Source organism: Somniosus microcephalus, chromosome 3 (genome assembly GCF_052327205.1).
Source record: "Somniosus microcephalus isolate GS21.2 chromosome 3, FLI_Smic_1.0, whole genome shotgun sequence".
NCBI classification, from domain to species: Eukaryota; Metazoa; Chordata; class Chondrichthyes; order Squaliformes; family Somniosidae; genus Somniosus; species Somniosus microcephalus.
The window spans coordinates 366,935,842-366,957,502 of record NC_140989.1 but is presented as its reverse complement, the minus strand read 5'-3'; the positions used below and the strand labels follow the sequence as shown (position 1 = coordinate 366,957,502).

Sequence of the window (21,661 nt, the reverse complement as noted above, 5' to 3'; positions counted from 1 at the left end):
TATTAGTCTCACCAACCTGTCTGTGTTAAAGCAAGAACTGACACTTACACGGCACCTTTCACAGCCTCAGGATGTCTCAATGCGCTTTTCAGCCAATGAAGTACAGTGTAGTCACTGTTGTAATGTAGAAAACGAGGCAGCCAATTTGCGCACAGCAAGCACCCACAAACAGCAATGTGATAAATGACCAGATAATCTGTTTTTAGTGATGTTGGTTGAGGGATAAATATTGGCCCAGGACATCAGGGAGAACTCCCCAGCTTTTTTCGAAATAGTGCCAAGGGATCCTTTCCGTCCACCTGAGAGGGCAGGTGGTTTAACACCTCATCCGAAAGACGGATGTGATGGTATGATATAAAACTAAGAATACTACACTTAGGCTGGGCAAGGCCTTGGTGTGGCTGCCCTTGGATCAGATCCAAATTGTAAAATATCTTTCATCATTGATTTGGTAAAATGATGGGGAGATTTTGAGTGCTCGCAATGATTTTTTGATCTCTTGGTTACGAAGTAAGCCATTGTTTAAAGTGATTTTTGTTTTTAATTCAGGGTGATCGTGGTGATCCAGGCCCTTTGGGACCTCCTGGGGAAAAAGGATCCATGGTAAGCAGTAAGTCAGACATATCTCACTCCAAGACCCACAGGTTAAATCCAGGTTCAATCCAATCATTCATGTCAACTTTCCATTGGTTTAAACGGGATGCACTATGCAAATAAGAGAGCCATCCATTGCTGGGCAAGGGTATTATGGGTTACGGAACCAAGGCGCGTAGATGGAGCTGAGGTACAGATCAGCCCGTGGTCTCATTCAATGGTGCAACAGGCTCGAGGGGCTGAATGGCCTCCTGTTCCTATGTTGCGATCTCCTGTGGAGGATTGATGGCAGCTCCCAAACCCGCGACACCACCTCCCAAATCCACGACCTCTACCACCTAGAAGGACAAGGGCAGCGGGCGCATAGGAACACCACCACCTCCAAGCTCCCCTCCAAGTCACACACCATCCTGACTTGGAAATATATCGCCGTTCCTTCATCGTCGCTGGGTCAAAATCCTGGAACTCCCTCCCTAACAGCACTGTGGGAGCACCTTCACCACACGGACTGCAGCGGTTCAAGAAGGTAGCTCACCACCACCTTCTCGAGGGCAATTAGGGATGGGCAATAAATGCATCCCATAAATGAATTTCAAAAAATAATTGCACTGCATATAAATCACAGAAGGAGAACAAGGTATCACGAAGATGAATAAGAGAAAGGTTGGAAAATGCAGAATAGCAACAACAACTTGCATCTATATAGCCCCTTTACAAAGTATTTACAGCACAGAAACAGGCCATTCGGTCCACCTGGTCTGTGCCGGTGTTTCTGCTTCAGACGAGCCTCCTCCCACCCCTCTTCATCTCACCCCATCACCATATCCTTCTATTCCTTTCTCCCTCATGTGTTTATCCAGCCTCCCCTTAAATGTATCTACACTATTCGCCTCAACCACTCCCTGTGGTAGCAAGTTCCACATTCTCACCACTCTCTGGGTAAAGAAGTTTCTCCTGAATTCCCCATTGGATTTATTAGTGACTGACGTAAGAAAACTACGAGGCACTTGGTCTGAGTATTAAACAAGGCTTTAATCGACTGTTTTTCAACATGGAGATCTAGTTGTGTCCTTCACTAGTTCCTGTTAAAGAATGTCCTGCGCAAGCTGGGCCCATGCCCGAGTATTTATACTCTCCCTGGACAGCGCCACCAGCAGGCTGCCCAGTATTACTTCATAAGTCATTTCCACATAAATGACAAGATTCATGTCAGTGACTATCTTATATTGATGGCCCCTAGTTCTGGTCTCCCTCGCAAGTGGAAACATCTTCTCTATGTCTAAAATAACAACAGAAAATGCTGGAAAAACTCAGCAGGTCAGGCAACATCTGTGGACAGAAATTTGAGTTGACCTTTCGGGTCGAACCCTTCTTCAAAACTGGAAAGAAAAGATAGATCGGAGGCAGGGCTGCGATCGGATAAAAGAAACAAAAGAAGTAAAAAAGAGACAATAAAAGGTGTTAGAAGCTAGACGAGATGGTAATAGGCTGAGATTGGATGTAAAGTGTACTGGCAGGGCAAGGGATAGCTGCCAGGTGTGAGAGCGGAACAAAAGGAAAGGGGGAGGGGGAAAGGAGTGGAAAACCCTTTTATAATCTTAAAAGACCTCGATCAGGTCACCCCTCAATTTTATCTTTTCTAGAGAAAAGAGCCCCAGCCTGTTCAATCTTTCCTGATCGTTATAACCTCTCAGTTCTGGTATGATTGTAGTAAATCTTTTTTGCACCTTCTCCAGTGCTTTTTATATGCTTTTTATAATATGGCGACCAGAACTGTGCACAGTGCTCCAAGTGTGGTCTAACCAAGGTTCGATACAGGTTTAACAATGAATCTCTCCAGAAATGAACCCCGGTGTTTGGTTTGCTTTTTCTTATGGCCTTTGACGTAGCAAAAAGTCCCAAGGCGCTTCACAGGAGTTTGACACTGAGCCACGTAAGGAGATAGTAGGACAGGTCACTCAAAGAGGAGAGAGAGGGGAGAGAGGTAGAGGGGCGGAGAGGTTTAGGGAGTCAGCTGAAGGCGCGGCCACCAATTGTGGGGCGATTAAAATCGGGGGATGCACAAAAGGCCAGAATTGGAGGAGCGCAGAGATCTCGGAGGGTTGCAGGGCTGGAGGAGATTACAGAGAGAGGGAGGGGGCGAGGCCACGGAGGGATTGGAAAGCAAGAATGAGAATTTTAAAACCGAGGCGTTGCCGGACCATACTCCTCTAAGGAAGGGTGAGCTAGATGGGCGGACAGGCATCCCTCAGCTTAACTTCTCTTTGTGACTGTTGTGAATTGATAGGAGGGCTATAATTGGTCTCCGCACCCCTGGTTTAGAACACAAGAACATAAGGAAGAGGAGCAGGAGTCGGCCATTCAGCCCCTCGAGCCTGCTCCGCCATTCAATGAGATCATGGCTGATCATCGACCTCAACTCCACTTTCCCGCCCGATCTCCATATCCCTTGATTCCCCTAGAGTCCAAAAATCTATCGATCTCTGTCTTGAATATACTCAACGACTGAGCCTCCACAGCCCTCTGGGGTAGAGAATTCCAAAGATTCACCACCCTCTGAGTGAAGAAATTTCTCCTCATCTCAGTCCTAAATGGCCGACCCCTTATTCTGAGACTGTGACCCCTGGTTCTAGACTCCCCAGCCAGGGGAAACATCCTCCCTGCATCTACCCTGCCAAGCCCTGTAAGAATTTTGTATGTTTCAATGAGATCACCTCTCATGTTTCTAAACTCTAGAGAGTATAGGCCTAGTCTACTCAATCTCTCCTCATAGGACAATCCCCCCATCCCAGGAACTTTACCTAATTTCAATAAAATGCACATACATGTTAAAACAATCAATCATATAATAATAATTAATAATAATAATAATAATAATTCAACTTTATTGTCATTGCACAAGTACATGAACAACGAAATGTGATCTTGCAAGCTCCCACGACTGGGAGAAGCAAAGCCGCTGCGTCGGTGCGCGCCGCCATTCCATTTAGATCACCTCTCAATCTTCTGAACTCCAGAGAGTATAGGCCCAATCTACTCCATTTAGGGAGGCAAAAATCAACCGGGGTTCACATTCCTTATCCCAGTCCAGCAGCTCCTGTTTTAGGCAGATGTCGGGTGAGGACAGGATTACACCCGATCATCATGTGAGATTTTGAAAGTGATGGGGAATCCTGTTTGTGGTCTGAACACTGATTCCTTTTGGCGTTTGACCGCTACAATACAGGAGCAGCAGCCTCATCCACTTCAGTACAGGCATGGTTCATGCAACAAATTAGTTTCATGTGAATTTTCTAATTGCTTGGTTCTAAAGAAAAGATTGGAGGAAATGCGTAGCAGACTTCATGGTTGGACGAGAGACCTCAGCTTACATGTTCTTTGTTTGAAAATGTGGATTACAGAGACCGAGTTGCAAAAATCTCGAAGAAAATGTTAGCAATTAAAGTGTAGCAAATCGTAAAGTATACAGGGCAATAAACAGCTCCTGCACCATAAACACTTTGCTACAGAGCGAGATCTTTATTGAGGCAAAGAAGCCATTTGCCAAGAAGACTCACAGATTCATGTGTTTATATTTTGTACAAGAAATGGCTAGTTTTTTTTAAAATACCAATTAGAACCTGTTTTGATTACTATTGCTTAATTCTGGAACTCTAAGATTTTAGACAGTGGAGGTAAGCGGATAGCTCTATCAGCTCAATCACCAACCTTGGTGGGATGGTCCAAATGGCCTCTTTGTGTACTGTGAAATTCTCCAATAAACCATATTTTTCTGAATTATTCTTGGGATATGGGCGTGCTGGTAAGAACAACATTTATTACCCATCTCTAGTTGCCCCTTGTACAACCGAGTGGCTTGCTAGGCCACTTCAGAGGGCAGTTAAGAGTCAACCATGTTGGAGTGGGACTGGAGTCACATATAGACCAGATCGGGTAGGGGCGGAAGGTTTAAGAACATAAGAAATAGGAGCAGGAGCCGGCCATTCGGCCCTTCGAGCCTCCTCCGTCATTCAATAAGATCATGGCTGATCTTCTACCTCAACTCCACCTTCTCGCCCTTTCCCAATATCCTTTGGTTCCCCTAGTGTCCAATAATCTATCTATCTCCGCCTTGAATATACTCAGTGACTCAGCATCCCCAGCCCTCTGGGGTAGAGAATTCCAAAGGTTCACAACCCTCTGAGTGAAGAAATTCCTCCTCCTCTCAGTCCTAAATAGCCGACCCATTATCCTGAGACTGTGGCCACTGGTTCTAGACTCCCCAGCCAGGGGAAACATCCTCTCAGCATCTACCCTAAGAATTTTATACGTTTCAATGAGATCACCTCTCATTCTTCTAAACTCCAGAGAATATAGGCCTAGTCTGCTCAATCTCTCCTCATAGGACAATCCCCCCATCCCAGGAACCAGTCTGGTGAACCTTCGTTGCACTCACTCTATGGCAAGTATATCCTTCCTTAGGTAAGGAGACCAAAACTGTCCACAATACTCCAGGTGTGGTCTCACCAGGGCTCTATATAATTTCTTTCCCTAAAATGAACCGTTTGGGTTTTTAATGACAAACCAACAACTTCATGGTCACTTTTTACTGGTACTAGCTTTTTATTTTCAAATTATTTTCTTTTACTCAATTTCGGAAAATGCTATGGTGGGGTTTGAACTCACGATCTACTAAACTATTAGTCTGGTGTACCACTATAACCACTGTATTACCGTACCCACTGTGAATACTTGTAACGTTTAACTGATCCTATGAGTATGGTGCTCATTCAGGGTGTCCCAAAGTGCTTCACAACCAATGAAGCCAACTTGCGCACAGCAACAAGATAATCTGGCATGGGTCAGTTGGGCCGAATGGCCTGTTTCTGCGCTGTAAGTTGTATGTAATTCTATGTAATCTGTTTTAGTGGTGCTGGTTGCGAGATAAATGTTGTTCGGGGCAACAGGAGAACTCCCCTGCTTTTCTTTGAATAGTGCCGTTCGGCCCATCGTGCCTGTGCCGGCTCTTTGAAAGTGCTCTCCAATTAGTCCCACTTTCCCCACAGCCCTGCAAACGTTTCCACTTCAAGTATTCATCCACTTTGCTTTTGAAAGTTACTATTGAATCTGCTTCCACCGCCCTTTCAGGCAGCGCATTCCAGATCACAACAACTCGCTGCGTAAAAAAGAATTCTCCTCATCTCCCCTCTGGTTCTTTTGCCAATTCCCTTCAATCTGTGTCCTCTGGTTACCGACCCTCCTGCCACTGGAAACAGTTTCTCCCGATCTACTCTATCAAAACCTCTTCATGATTTTGAACACCTCTATCAAATCTGCTCTTAATCTTCTCTGCCCTAAGGAGATGTATGGATCTAGTGAAATGATATCATGTAGCAGGAACTTATGATTGGAATTAAAGGCCATCAAGTTAAGAAAAAAAAATTAGACCTGAAACTTTATGCTCAAATAAGGGATGTATGTGGAGGGATGTATGTGCACAGTTTTGGTCTCCTTATCTGAGGAAGGACATACTTGCCTTGGAGGCGGTGCAACGAAGGTTCACTAGATTGATTCCTGGGGTGAGAGGGCTGTCCTATGAGGAGAGATTGAGTAGAATGGGCCGATACTCTCTGGAGTTTAGAAGAATGAGAGGTGATCTCATTGAAACATACAAGATTCTGAGGGGGATTGACAGGGTAGATGCTGAGAGGTTGTTTCCCCTGGCTGGAGTGTCTAGAACTAGGGGGCATAGTCTTAGGATAAGGGGTCGGCCATTTAGGACTGAGATGAGGAGGGATTTCTCCACTCAGAGGGTGGTGAATCTTTGGAATTCTCTACCCCAGAGGGCTGTGGATGCTGAGTCTTTGAGTATATTCAAGGCTGAGATCGATAGATTTTTGGACTCTAGGGGAATCAAGGGATATGGAGATCGGACGGGAAAGTGGAGTTGATGTCGATGATCAGCCATGATCTTATTGAATGGCAGAGCAGACTCGAGGGGCCGTATGACCGACCCCTGCTCCTATTTCTTATGTTCTAGAAGCCGTATAATGGAAATAAGAGGAAAGAAAGCATGTTTCTCATAGAATTATAGAAATTTACAGCACAGAAGGAGGCCATTTGACCCATCGTGTCTGTGCCGGGAGCGTTAGATGAAATACTGTGTGATAACCAGGTGACGATGGAGCAGGTTACAGTGAAAATGGTGGCCACAATGTGATGGAGTTTAGTGTCAGGCTCACTGGAGGAGAGGAGCATGAAAAAACTCTTGATTTTCCGAAAATGGGTTTTGAGAGAATGAAGGGTGAGCTGACATGGGTCGATTTATGATGGGATGGTATGTTGGTAAGAAAGGATCAACTTTCTACTCGATTTCATATAACCAGTCTTGGACAGACAATGTCAAAGGGCATGACTAACAAGTGTGTTGCTGATGCAAAAATTGGCCGTGTGGTTGACAGTGAGCAAGAGAGCTGTAGACTGCAGGAAGATTTCAATGGGCTGTTCAGTTGGGCAGAAATGCGGCAAATGGAATTTTTTTTTTTTTTTCGTTCATGGGATGTGGGCATCGCTGGCATGGCCAGCATTTATTGCCCATCCCTAATTGCCCTTGAGAAGGTGGTGGTGAGCCGCCTTCTTGAACCGCTGCAGTCCGTGTGGTGAAGGTACTCCCACACTGCTGTTAGGGAGGGGGTTCAAGGATTTTGACCCAGTGATGATGAAGGATCGGAGACATACTTCCAAGTCAGGATGGTGTGTGACTTGGAGGGGAACTTGGAGGTGGCGGTGTTCCCATGCGCCTGCTGCCCTTGTCCTTCAAGGTGGAAGAGGTCGCGGGTTTGGGAGGTGCTGCAGTGCATCTTGTAGATGGTACACACTGCTGCCACGGTATGCCGGTGGTGGAGGGAGTGAATGTTTAAGGTGGTGGATGGGGTGCCAATCAAGCGGGCTGCTTTGTCTTGGATGGTGTCGAGCTTCTTGAGTGTTGTTGGAACTGCACTCATCCAAGCAAATGGAGAGTATTCCATCACACTCCTGACTTGTGCCTTGTAGATGGTGGAAAGGCTTTGGGGAGTCAGGAGGTGAGACACTCACCGCAGAATACCTAGCCTCTGACCTGCTCTCGTTGCCACAGTATTTATGTGGGTGATCCAGTTAAGTTTCTGGTCAATGGTGACCCCCAGGATATTGGTGGTGCGCGAGTGTTACTTGCCACTTATCAGCCCAAGTCTGACTGTCGTCCAGGCCTTGTTGCATGCGGGCATGGACTGCTTCATTATCTGAGGAGTTCTGAATGGCACTGAACACTGTGCAGTCATCAGCGAACATCCCCACTTCTGACCTTATGATGGAGGGAAGGTCATTGATGAAGCAGCTGAAGATGGTTGGGCCTAGGACAAGCATCTTCAGCTGCTTCATCAATGACCTTCCGAAGAAGTGTGAGGTAATACTTTTGGGGAGGGTTAGCAAGGCAAGGGAATACACAATAAATGGTAGGATATTGAGAAGTGTAGAGGAACAGAGGAACCTTGGAGTGCATGTCCACAGATCCCTGAAGGTAGCAGGACAGGTAGATAAGGTGGTTAAGAAGGCATACGGGATACTTTCCTTTGTTAGTCGAGGAATATAAGAGCAGGGAGTTTATGTTTGAACTGTATAAAACACTAGTTAGGCCGCAGCTAGAGTACTGTGTGCAGTTCTGGTCACCACATTACAGGAGAGATGTGATTGCACTAGAGAGGGTGCAGAGGAGATTTAGGAGGATGTCGCCAGAACACGAGAACTTTAGCTACGAGGAAAGGTTGAATAGGCTGGGGTTGTTTCCTTTGGAGCAGAGGAGGCTGAGGGGAGATTTAATTGAGATGTACAAAATTATGAGGGGCCTAGATAGAGTGGATAGGAAGGATCTATTTCCTTTATAGTAGAGAGGTCAATAACCGGGGGCAGAGATTTAAAGTAATTGGTCGGAGGATTAGAGGGGAGTTGAGGAGAACTTTTTCACCCAGAGGGTGGTGGGGGTCTGGAACTCACTGCCTGAAAGGGTGGTAGAGGCAGAGACCCTCAACACATTTAAAAAGTACTTGGATATGTACTTGAAGTGCCGTAACCTACAGGGCTACGGACCAAGAGCTGGAAAGTGGGGTTAGGGTGGAGAGCTCTTTGTTGGCCGGCACAGACATGATGGGACGAATGGCCTCCTTCTGTGCCGTAAATTTCTATGATTCTATAAGTCATTAGATAATTTACAATACAGTACCTGAAAGAACTACTTCAAGAACCCTGCTACCACATTGGTCGATGTGAAAGCTTGTGTTGCAGAAGGCGCTGCAATTCCTAGATTGGAGTTTTTAAGAGGGGCTTAATGTCCTTTACGAAAACTGACGTTTTATTTGTGGAAGTCAGCGGTAAATCAGAGGAACAGGCAACGTTTCTGTCGGCCGTGCGTGAGCGAAACGACGATGTATTGCTCAGAATTTAAGTCGCCGTGCTCGTGTGATAGTAAAGAAGTCAAAAGACATTGGCCGAACCCAGTTTCAATACGGTGCCCCCTGATTCAGTTTAAATACGGTGCCCGCTGATCCAGTTTGAATATGGTGCCCCCTGATCCAGTTTGAATACGGTGCCCCCTGATCCAGTTTGAATACGGTGCCCCCTGATCCAGTTTGAATACGGTGCCCCCTGATCCAGTTTGAATACGGTGCCCCCTGATCCAGTTTGAATACGGTGCCCCCTGATCCAGTTTGAATACGGTGCCCCCTGATCCAGTTTGAATACGGTGCCCCCTGATCCAGTTTGAATACGGTGCCCCCTGATCCAGTTTGAATACGGTGCCCCCTGATCCAATTTGAATACGGTGCCTCCTGATCCAGTTTGAATACGGTGCCCCCTGATCCAGTTTGAATACGGTGCCCCCTGATCCAATTTGAATACGGTGCCCCCTGATCCAGTTTGAATACGGTGCCCGCTGATCCAGTTTGAATATGGTGCCCCCTGATCCAATTTGAATACGGTGCCCCCTGATCCAGTTTGAATACGGTGCCCGCTGATCCAGTTTGAATACGGTGCCTCCTGATCCAGTTTGAATACGGTGCCCCCTGATCCAGTTTGAATATGGTGCCCCCTGATCCAGTTTGAATACGGTGCCCCCTGATCCAGTTTGAATACGGTGCCCCCTGATCCAGTTTGAATACGGTGCCCCCTGATCCAGTTTGAATACGGTGCCCCCTGATCCAGTTTGAATATGGTGCCCCCTGATCCAGTTTGAATACGGTGCCCTTGATCCAGTTTGAATACGGTGCCCCCTGATCCAGTTTGAATACGGTGCCCCCTGATCCAGTTTGAATACGGTGCCCCCTGATCCAGTTTGAATATGGTGCCCCCTGATCCAGTTTGAATACGGTGCCCCCTGATCCAGTTTGAATACGGTGCCCCCTGATCCAGTTTGAATACGGTGCCCGCTGATCCAGTTTGAATACGGTGCCTCCTGATCCAGTTTGAATACGGTGCCCCTGATCCAGTTTGAATATGGTGCCCCCTGATCCAATTTGAATACGGTGCCCCCTGATCCAGTTTGAATACGGTGCCCCCTGATCCAGTTTGAATATGGTGCCCCCTGATCCAATTTGAATACGGTGCCCCCTGATCCAGTTTGAATACGGTGCCCCCTGATCCAGTTTGAATATGGTGCCCCCTGATCCAATTTGAATACGGTGCCCCCTGATCCAGTTTGAATACGGTGCCCCCTGATCCAGTTTGAATACGGTGCCCCCTGATCCAATTTGAATACGGTGCCCCCTGATCCAGTTTGAATACGGTGCCCCCTGATCCAGTTTGAATACGGTGCCCCCTGATCCAGTTTGAATACGGTGCCCCCTGATCCAGTTTGAATACGGTGCCCCCTGATCCAGTTTGAATACGGTGCCTCCTGATCCAGTTTGAAAACGGTGCCCCTGATCCAGTTTGAATAGGGTGCCCCCTGATCCAGTTTGAATATGGTGCTCCCTGATCCAGTTTGAATACGGTGCCCCTGATCCAGTTTGAATACGGTGCCCCTGATCCAGTTTGAATAGGGTGCCCCCTGATCCAGTTTGAATATGGTGCTCCCTGATCCACTTTGAATACGGTGCCCCCTGATCCAGTTTGAATACGGTGCCCCCTGATCCAGTTTGAATACGGTGCCCCCTGATCCAGTTTGAATACGGTGCCCCCGATCCAGTTTGAATACGGTGCCCCCTGATCCAGTTTGAATACGGTGCCCCCCGATCCAGTTTGAATACGGTGCCCCCGATCCAATTTGAATACGGTGCCCCTGATCCAGTTTGAATACGGTGCCCCCTGATCCAGTTTGAATACGGTGCCCCCTGATCCAGTTTGAATGCGGTGCCCCCTGATCCAGTTTGAATAGGGTGCCCCCTGATCCAGTTTGAATAGGGTGCCCCTGATCCAGTTTGAATATGGTGCCCCCTGATCCAATTTGAATACGGTGCCCCCTGATCCAGTTTGAATGCGGTGCCCCCTGATCCAGTTTGAATACGGTGCCCCCTGATCCAGTTTGAATACGGTGCCCGCTGATCCACTTTGAATACGGTGCCCCCTGATCCAATTGCGCAGATTGCAAAAAGATTTTGGGTTCCATTGAATACTTTTATCAATTTTAAGATTCTGTTTATTCGATTTTACTTGTTATTTGTTACTTGTGATTCTTATGAGCTGGAACACGCTGCCTGAAAGGGCAGTGGGAGCAGATTCAATAGTTACATTCAAAAGACATAAGAACATAAGAAATAGGAGCAGGAGTCGGCCATTCAGCCCCTCGAGCCTGCTCCACCATTCAATAAAATCATGGCTCATCTGATCTTGGCCTCAACTCCACTTTCCCGCTCTCTCCCCATAACCCTCGATTCCCCTGTTTTTCAAAAATCTGTCCCTTTCCGCCTTGAATATATTCACTGTCTCCGCCTCCACAGCTCTCCGGGGTAAAGAATTCCAAAGATTCACGACCCTCAGAGAAGAAATTCCTCCTCATCTCCGTTTTAAATGGGCGACCCCTTATCCTGAAACTGTGCCCCCTCGTTCTAGATTCCCCCATGAGGGGAAACATCCTCTCTGCATCTATCTTGTCGAGCCCCCTCAGAATCTTATATGTTTCAATAAGATCACCTCTCATTCTTCTAAACTCCAATGAGTATAGGCTCAACCTGCTCAACCTTTCTTCATAAGACGACCCCGTCATCTCAGGAATTAACCTCATGAACCTTCTCTGAACTGCCTCCAATGCAAGTATATCCCTCCTTAAATAAGGAGACCAAAACTGTCCGCAGTACTCCAGGCGCTGTCTCACCAACGCCCTGCACAGTTGTAGCAGGACGTCCCTACTTTGATACTCCATTCCCTTTGCAATAAAGGCCAACATTCCATTTGCCTTCCTAATTGCTTGCTGTACCTGCATGCTAACTTTTCAAAAGGGAATTGGATAAATACTTGAAGGGGAAAACATTTGCAGGGCGATGGGGAAAGAGCAGGGGGGAGTGGGACTAATTGGAGAGCTCTTTCAAAGAGCCGGCACAGGCACGATGGGCCGAATGGCCTCCTCCTGTGCTGTATCATTCCACGATACTTCCTCCAGTCTTTCTCCAATCAGCATCATTTGGAAGAAATGCAGCATGTGAAAATAGTAACAGAGTGCTTGGCAGCGATTAAATCCTCCAAGGAATGCCCAACCACACAACTTGTCACTGCAGGGATCTCAATCTGGGTGGAAAATTACTGCGGATAATTTCCAGCTCTTTAATTGTTGTGTTTCTGTTATTTACTTTGGCAGGGTTATCTGGGACCACCAGGAATTCCAGGTCCCATCGGGCCACAAGGACTGTCAGTGAGTAAATGTTTTATAGCATTAACATAAAAAGATTCTCAAGTTGAGCTCACAGCGGAACCCAATTATGTTTTGGCCCAGTCTCCCTCTGTGAGTGTAGCTATCACCATGCAATGTGTGAAATTCAAGGGTCCATTAAAAAGGACTTAATACCAAGACAATGGTTCAATACTTCATAATTGTGAAAAACTGCTCAAATGGAGTGACATTCTTGCAATGAATCGTATGAGGCCACCAATTTCTTGCTGTGTGGCATAACAACAACAACTTGTATTTATACAGCACCTTTAACATAGTAAAACATCCCAAGGCGCTTCACAGGAGCGATTATCAAACAAAATTTGACACCGAGCCACATAAGGAGCTATTAGAGCAGATGACCAAAAGCTTGGTCAAAGAGGTCGATTTTAAGGAGCGTCTTAAAGGGGGAATGAGAGGCGGAGAGGTTTAGGGAGGGAATTCCAGAGCTTGGGGCCCAGGCAGCTGAAGGCACGGCCGCCAATGGTGGAGCGATTAAAATCAGGGGATGCTCAAGAGGCCAGAATTGGAGGAACGCAGAGATCTCGGGGGGTTGTGGGGCTGGAGGAGATTACAGAGTTAGGGAGGGGGGAGGAGGCCATGGAGGGATTTGAAAACAAGGATGAGAATTTTGAAATCGAGGTGTTGCTTAACCGGGAGCCAATGTAGGTCAGCGAGCACAGGGGTGATGGGTGAACGGGACTGGGTGCGAGTTAGGACACGGGGCAGTGAGCACAGGGGTGATGGGTGAACGGGACTTGGTGCGAGTTAGGACACGGGGCAGTGAGCACAGGGGGTGATGGGTGAACGGGACTGGGTGTGAGTTAGGACACGGGGCAGTGAGCACAGGGGGTGATGGGTGAACAGGACTTGGTGTGAGTTAGGACACGGGGCAGCCGAGTTTTGGATGACCTAAAGTTTACGGAGGGTAGAACATGCGTTGGAATAGTCAAGTCTAGCGGTAACAAAGGCATGGATGAGGGTTTCAGCAATAGATGAGCTGAGGCAAGGGACAGAGTCAGGTGATGTGCCGGGAGTGGAACAAACAGCATAAATAGGTAGATAACGGAAAAAGGAGAAAGAATTTAAAAAAGGAGATTGGTTAAGAAACAGGGTTAAAAAATGTGATCAATCCCCTTAGGACGTATCTCTGAGAATTTCTGGTGATGGTAGTTGGTCCAAGCACAATCAATCCAGAATATTGACCACCTCTACGTGTGGAAGGTGGTATCGCTTTAACCTTGTTTGGAAGGCCCTAAGCTCTGGAATTCCCTCCCTAAACCTCTCCACCTCTCTACCTCTCTTTCCTCCTCTAAGACGCTCCTTAAAACCTACCTCTTTGACCAAGCTTTTGGTCATCTGCCCTATGCTTGTTTCGCAATGATCAGCCATGGGACACCCAGTGCGATCCAGAATAACTCACAATACGTACATCACTGGGGCGATCTGTGGTCTTCTAAGAAGGACCATCAAGGTCTTGAGTTGGTCTGACTCTTCAGCCCGGGTGGCACAGCCAGCCTGGGGAATGTGATACACGCGCGGTGGTGACAGTTTGCTCTCCCCAACCCCCCAATCGGGGTACGTGGCCCCACTGTGTCTGCTGTGCCGCGCGGGCTGGGGCTCAACGTTAGCTGGCCTCGGTGAACTGAATCGAGCTTATTGTCCGAGGCAAGGCGCAGTTACCGGTCTTGCAAGATCTTTTCTGCTGCCGGTGCTCCATAATGTAGGTAAAACTGTTGTGTAGGTATTGCCGTTAGCCATCAGTCCAACCCAGTAGTCATCACATTCAGCATCACTGAAATGCATTCGCACGACGCCCAATACTGCCTGTTGCACCAGCCAGAGTTCCTTATATTCACCATTTGCTGATGCTGACAACATCACTGTTGATAGTTGTATATTTCTAACGATTGATCCAATAATTGCTGTTCAAAGAAAGAACTTGGATTTCTAAATCTCCTTTCATGACCTCAGGATGTCCCAAAGCGATACACAGCCAATCAAATACATTTGAAGTGTTGTCACTGTTGTAATATGGCTGCCAATGTAAGCACAGCAAGCACCCACAAACAGCAACCTGACAACGAGCAGATATCCTGTTGTTTAGTGACGTCAGTTGAGGGATAAATATTGTCTCGCACACGGGGAGAACTCCCCTGCTCTGCTTTGAAATAGTGGCTGTGGGATCGTTTACATTCACCTGAAAGGATAGAGGTTTAACTTCTCATCTAAAGGACTGCCCCTCCGACAGTGCAGCGCTCCCTCAGTACTGCCCTTCCGACAGTGCAGCACTCCCTCAGTACTGCCCCTCCAACAGTGCAGCGCTCCCTCGGTACTGCCCCTCCGACAGTGCGGCGCTCCCTCAGTACTGCCCCTCCGACAGTGCGGCGCTCCCTCAGTACTGCCCCTCCGACAGTGCAGCGCTCCCTCAGTACTGCCCCTCCGACAGTGCGACGCTCCCTCAGTACTGCCACACCAACAGTGCAGCACTCCCTCAGTACTGCCCCTCCAACAGTGCAGCGCTCCCTCAGTACTGCCCCTTCGACAGTGCAGCGCTCCCTCAGTACTGCCCCTCCGACAGTGCGGCGCTGATATACCTATCAATTCATTCCATGAAAAGCGACGAGTTAAGATAGTAACTATAGGTTTTTATTGGCTAAATAACAAAGCCCACCCTCGTGGGTGATCGGTTCCAGCAAGGAAGAATACTGGCCAAGCAATCACCTTTATACCTGGGCAAGCAGGCGGAGCCATGGGCGGAGTCAGCTGAGGTCAGCCCAGGTATAACAGCGTGCGTGGCAAGAGGTAACCTTGTGTAGTGATAACAACAGTGTAAACAGTGATAACAACAGTGTAACAATAGTGAACGGTTGTGAACGATAACAGTGGTTTACCACATTCACCTCTTGTTTAAAATTGAGTCCGGCGGGGTGAAGTGTACTACTAGTTCGTGTATGTCAGTCTATCAGGAGGCCTCGTAAGCCTTTCTGATCGGCGCAGCAGCGGCGGCGGTGGTGCAGTATCCGATGTTAATGCTGGTGTCTGCGTGGCCGACGGAGGCTCCTGGGGTTCCGGCATGCCGCCTACAGGAGCTGGATTTGGGGGAGTGGTGGGGGGTAACGGTGGTATCTCCGGGGTGCCCGAGGGTGCGAGGTCTCGCAAGGAGACTGTGTCCTCCCGCCCGTCTTGGTATGCCACGTAGGCGTACTGGGGGTTGGCGTGCAGGAGGTTCACCCTCTCGACCAGGGGGTCCGTTTTATGGGTCCTTACGTGCTTCCGCAGCAGGACGGGCCCCGGAGAAGTCAGCCATGTTGGTAGCGAGGTTCCCGTAGTCGACTTCCTGGGGAAAACGAACATTTGCTCATGAGGGGTGGCGTTAATGGCAGTACAAAGCAGTGACCGGATGGAATGGAGCGCTGCCGGGAGGACTTCCTGCCAGCGAGAGGTTGGGAGGCCCTTAGACTTTAGGGCTAAGAGGACGGCCTTCCAAACTGTCGCGTTCTCTCTTTCCACCTGGCCGTTCCCCCGGGGGTTGTAGCTGGTGGTCCTGCTCGCCGCAATACCTCTCGCCAGCAGGAACTGGCGAAGTTCCTCGCTCATGAAGGATGAGCCCCGGTCGCTATGTATATAGTTCGGGAACCCGAACAAGGCGAAGAGGTCGTTCAGGCATTTGATGACCGTGGTGCTGGTCATGTCTGGGCAGGGGATGGCAAAGGGGAAACGGGAGTACTCGTCAATAATGTTGAGGAAGTACACATTACGGTCAGAGGACGGGAGGGGCCCCTTAAAATCGATGCTCAAGCGCTCGAAGGGGCGGGTGGCCTTGATCAGGCTTGCTCTGTCCGGCCTATAGAAATGCGGTTTGCATTCGGCACAGACTTGGCAGTTCCTGGTCATGGTCCTGACCTCCTCGATGGAGTAGGGCAGGTTGCGGGCCTTAATGAAGTGGTAAAGTCTAGTGACCCCGGGGTGGCAGAGGTCGTTGTGGAGGGTCCGCAGTCTATCAACTTGCGCGTTGGCGCATGTACCTCGTGATAGAGCATCAGGGGGCTCGTTGAGTTTACCAGGCCGGTACAAGATATCGTACTCGTAGGTGGAGAGCTCGATTCTCCACCTCAAGATCTTGTCGTTCTTGATTTTTCCCCTCAGCTTGTTATTAAACATAAACGCAACCGAACGCTGGTCGGTGAGGAGGGTAAATCGTTTGCCTGCCAGGTAATGCCTCCAGCGTCGTACCGCTTCCACAATCGCCTGGGCCTCCTTCTCGACAGAAGAGTGTCGGATCTCAGGGCCCTGGAGGGTCCTTGAAAAGAAGGCTACAGGTCTCCCCGCCTGGTTTAGGGTTGCAGCTAGGGCGAAGTCGGATGCATCGCTCTCCACTTGGAAAGGGATGGACTCATCCACTGCGTGCATTGTGGCCTTCGCAATGTCTCCTTTTATGAGGGAGAAGGCTGCGCATGCTTCTGGTGTCAGGGGGAAGGAGGCTGACTTCATGAGGGGTCTGGCTTTGTCCGCATAATTGGGCACCCATTGGGCATAGTAAGCGAAGAGCCCCAGGGTTCTCTTCAGTGCCTTTTGACAGTGGGGAAGGGGAAGCTCCATGAGGGGGCGCATTCTTTCGGGGTCGGGGCCGATGACTCCGTTCTCTACTACGCAGCCGAGGATGGCAAGGCGCGAGGTATTAAACACACATTTATCCTTATTGTAAGTGAGATTCAGCCGTTGGGCCGTACGGAGGAATTTCTCCAGATTAACATCATGGTCCTGCTGGTCGTGGCCGCAGATGGTGACGTTATCCAGATAAGGAAACGTGGCCTGCAGCGCGTTCTGGTCAACCATCCGGTCCATCTCCCTTTGGAAGACCGAAACCCCGTTGGTGACGCCGAAGGGAACCCTAAGGAAGTGGTAGAGGCGGCCATTCGCCTCGAAGGCGGTATACTGGCGGTCCTCAGGGCGGATAGGGAGTTGGTGATAGGCCGACTTAAGGTCGATGGTGGAGAATACCCGGTAATGTGCAATCTGGTTTACCATATCAGATATGCGGGGAAGGGGGTATGCGTCCAGCTGGGTGTACCGGTTTATGGTTTGACTGTAGTCGATGACCAGGCGGTGTTTATTGCCGGTCTTAACGACTACGACCTGGGCACGCCAGGGGCTGGTGCTCCCCTCGATGACGCCCTCTTTCAGGAGTCGCTGCACCTCAGAGCTAATAAAAGCTCTGTCCCCGGCGCTGTACCGCCTGCTCTTGGTAGCGACGGGTTTACAGTCGCGGGTGAGGTTAGCGAACAAGGAGGGGGCGGGACTTTGAGAGTGGAGAGGCCGCAGGTGGTATGCGGCGGGCGGTTTAAAACCTGCTGGTTGTAGACTGTGAGTGGGGGGAGGGGTCCACCGTATGCCAGAGTGACACTTTGGAGGTGGCATTGGAAATCCAGCCCTAGTAGGATGGCAGCGCAGAGCTGGGGCAGGACGAGGAGTTTAAAGTTTTTATATTCCGTGCCCCTAACCGACAGGGTCACCACACAGTAGCCGCTGACGTCAGTTGAATGTGACTTCGACGCCATCGAGATCCGATGGCGCGTTGGCCGGACAGTGAGGGAGTAGTAGCTCACCGTGTCTGGGTGAATAAAACTCTCCGTGCTTCCGCTGTCGAACAGGCAGGTTGTGGCGTGGCCGTTTACTCCGATGTCCATCATGGACTTGGACAGATGATGCGGGAGGGCTTGGTCAAGCGTGACGGAGGCCAGTGTATGGTTGAGTGAGCTGCTGTAGTCTGCAGGTGAGGCGGTGGTTGGGTCTGGAGACAAAATGGCGGCCGAGTGCGGCGAACAAAATGGCGGCGCCCATGACGCGGATCCCCACGAAGTTGGACAAAATGGCGGAGAAGATGGCCGCCCCCACAACTCACATGAGGCACTGCTGGCGTCTGTGGCCTTGATCAAAGATGGCCGCCCCCACAACTCACATGAGGCACTGCTGGCGTCTGTGGCTTTCCCCCTGCAGGCGTTTGCGAAGTGGCCTTTTTGCAGCCGGAGCAGGTCGCATTCCTTGCAGGGCAGCGCGCCCTTTGATGTCTCGCCTGGCCACAGAAAAAACAGCTGGCGGCCCAATCGCGGGGCTCCGCTGCCGCAGCAGGTCCCGGGGGTGGCGGTCCCGATCGATTCCGGGACACCGACGCCGTAGTAGGCCCCAGGGGCGGCGGTGCGAGGGGTATTGCGTCCGGGGTCGGGCCCGAGTCCCAGGGTCGCGCAGCACTGTACCTGGAGTACGCCTCGAGGTCCCGATGGGCCACTTCCAGGGAGCGAGCGAGGGCTGCAGCTGTTTTCAAGTCGAGGTCCTTTGATTCTAGCAGTCTTTGCCGTGAGTAGTCGGACTGAAGGCCTTTCACGAAGGCATCGCGGATATTTCCTTCAGCATGTTGTGCAGCCGTTACAGCTTTAAAGTCATAGTCCCTGCCGAGTGTTTGTAGCGCCCATAAAAATTCATCTACAGACTCTCCTGGCTGTTGCGAGCGGGATCTTAGGAGGTGTCTGGCATACATTGTATTTACTGGGCTCCGGTACTGCTCTTTTAGCAGGTCGAGGGCCTCCTCATATGTAGCAAGGTCCCGGATGAGTGCAAATACTTTAGGGCTCACCTGGGCGGTCAGAACTCGTAGTTTAGATTCCGATGGCACGCCGGAGGCTACCAGGTAGGATTCAAAACAGCTCAGCCAGTGATCAAAGTCGAGGGCTGAATTCGCTGCCTGTGGGTTTAGATCCAGGTACGGCGGTCGGAGGGCTCACAGCCAGGTCGGTTGCTGAGGCTGTTGTAGCTGGCTGTTTGGCTGGGGCTGTTGTAGCTGGCCGTCTGGCTGGCCGTTTGGCTGTGGCTGTTGTAGCTGGCCGTCTGGCTGGTCATTTGGCTGTGGCTGTCCATCCATTTCAAAATTTAGCCAATAAAATTGATATACCTATCAATTCATTCCATGAAAAGCGACGAGTTAAGACAGTAACTATAGGTTTTTATTGGCTAAATAACAAAGCCCACCCTCGTGGGTGATCGGTTCCAGCAAGGAAGAATACTGGCCAAGCAATCACCTTTATACCTGGGCAAGCAGGCGGAGCCATGGGCGGAGTCAGCTGAGGTCAGCTCAGGTATAACAGCGTGCGTGTCAAGAGGTAACCTTGTGTAGTGATAACAACAGTGTAACAATAGTGAACGGTTGTGAACGATAACAGTGGTTTACCACAGGCGCTCCCTCAGTACTGCCCCTCCAACAGTGCGGCGCACCCTCAGTACTGCCCCTCCGACAGTGCAGCGCTCCCTCAGTACTGCCACGCCGACAGTGCAGCATCCCTCAGTACTGCCCCTCCAACAGTGCAGCACTCCCTCAGTACTGACCCTCCGACAGTGCAGCACTCCCTCAGTACTGACCCTCCGACAGTGCAGTATTCCCTCAGTACTGCCCCTCCGACAGTGCAGCGTTCCTCAGTACTGCCCCTCCGACAGTGCAGCGCTCCCTCAGTACTGCCCCTCCGACAGTGCAGCACTCCCTCAGTACTGCCCCTCCAACAGTGCAGCACTCCCTCAGTACTGCCCCTCCGACAGTGCGACGCTCCCTCAGTACTGCCACACCAACAGTGCAGCACTCCCTCAGTACTGCCCCTCCGACAGTGCAGCACTCCCACAGTACTGCCACACCAACAGTGCAGCACTCCCTCAGTACTGCCCCTCCGACAGTGCGACGCTCCCTCAGTACTGCCACACCAACAGTGCAGCACTCCCTCAGTACTGCCCCTCCGACAGTGCAGCACTCCCTCAGTACTGCCACACCAACAGTGCAGCACTCCCTCAGTACTGTCCCTCCGACAGTGCAGCATCCCTCAGTACTGCCACACCAACAGTGCAGCACTCCCTCAGTACTGCCCCTCCGACAGTGCGGCGCTCCCTCAGTACTGCCCCTCCGACAGTGCAGCGCTCCCTCAGTACTGCCCCTCCGACAGTGCAGCGCTCCCTCAGTACTGCCCCTCCGACAGTGCAGCGCTCCCTCAGTACTGCCCCTCCGACAGTGCAGCGCTCCCTCAGTACTGCCCCTCCGACAGTGCAGCACTCCCTCAGTACTTCCCCTCTGACAGTGCAGCGCTCCCTCAGTACTGCCCCTCCAACAGTGCAGCACTCCCCCAGCACTGCCCCTCCAACAGTGCAGAGCTCCCTCAGTACTGCCCCGCCGACAGTGCAGCACTCCCTCAGTGCTGCCCCTCCGACAGTGCAGCACTCCCTCGGTACTGCCCCTCCGACAGTGCAGCACTCCCTCAGTACTGCCCCTCCGACAGTGCAGCACTCCCTCAGTGCTGCCCCTCCAACAGTGCAGCACTCCCTCAGTACTGCTCCTCCGACAATGCAGCACTCCCTCAGTGCTGTCCCTCCGACAGTGCAGCGCTCACTCAGTACTGCCCTTCCGACAGTGCAGCGCTCCCTCAGTACTGCCCTTCCGACAGTGCAGCATTCCCTCAGTACTGCCCCTCCGACATTGCAGCACTCCCTCAGTACTGCCCCTCCGACAGTGCAGCACTCCCTCAGTACTTCCCCTCTGACAGTGCAGCGCTCCCTCAGTACTGCCCCTCCAACAGTGCAGCACTCCCCCAGCACTGCCCCTCCAACAGTGCAGAGCTCCCTCAGTACTGCCCCGCCGACAGTGCAGCACTCCCTCAGTGCTGCCCCTCCGACAGTGCAGCACTCCCTCGGTACTGCCCCTCCGACAGTGCAGCACTCCCTCAGTACTGCCCCTCCGACAGTGCAGCACTCCCTCAGTGCTGCCCCTCCAACAGTGCAGCACTCCCTCAGTACTGCTCCTCCGACAATGCAGCACTCCCTCAGTGCTGCCCCTCCGACAGTGCAGCGCTCACTCAGTACTGCCCTTCCGACAGTGCAGCATTCCCTCAGTACTGCCCCTCCGACAGTGCAGCGCTCCCTCAGTACTGCTCCTCCGACAATGCAGCACTCCCTCAGTGTTGCCCCTCCGACATAAGAACATAAGAAAAAGGAGCAGGAGTAGGCCATTTGGCCCTTCGAGCCTGCTCCACCATTCAATAAGATCATGGCTGATCTTCTACCTCATCTTCACTTTCCTGCACTATCCCCATATCCCTTGATTCCCTTAATATCCAAAAATCTGTCGATCTCTGTCTTGAATACACTCAACGACTGAGCCTCCAC

At 50.6% G+C, this 21,661-nt stretch overlaps 1 protein-coding gene across 1 annotated transcript in view; it reads left to right on the top strand.

Moving 5' to 3' along the window:
- The window catches only part of col24a1 (collagen type XXIV alpha 1), a 677,579-nt gene that overhangs the window by 456,050 nt on the left and 199,868 nt on the right, over positions 1 to 21,661 (top strand). The window contains exons 26-27 of the mRNA XM_085983549.1: positions 550 to 603; positions 12,395 to 12,448. Of these exons, the coding sequence (XP_085839675.1) occupies positions 550 to 603; positions 12,395 to 12,448 (108 nt within the window). The remainder of the gene's footprint in view (positions 1 to 549; positions 604 to 12,394; positions 12,449 to 21,661) is intronic.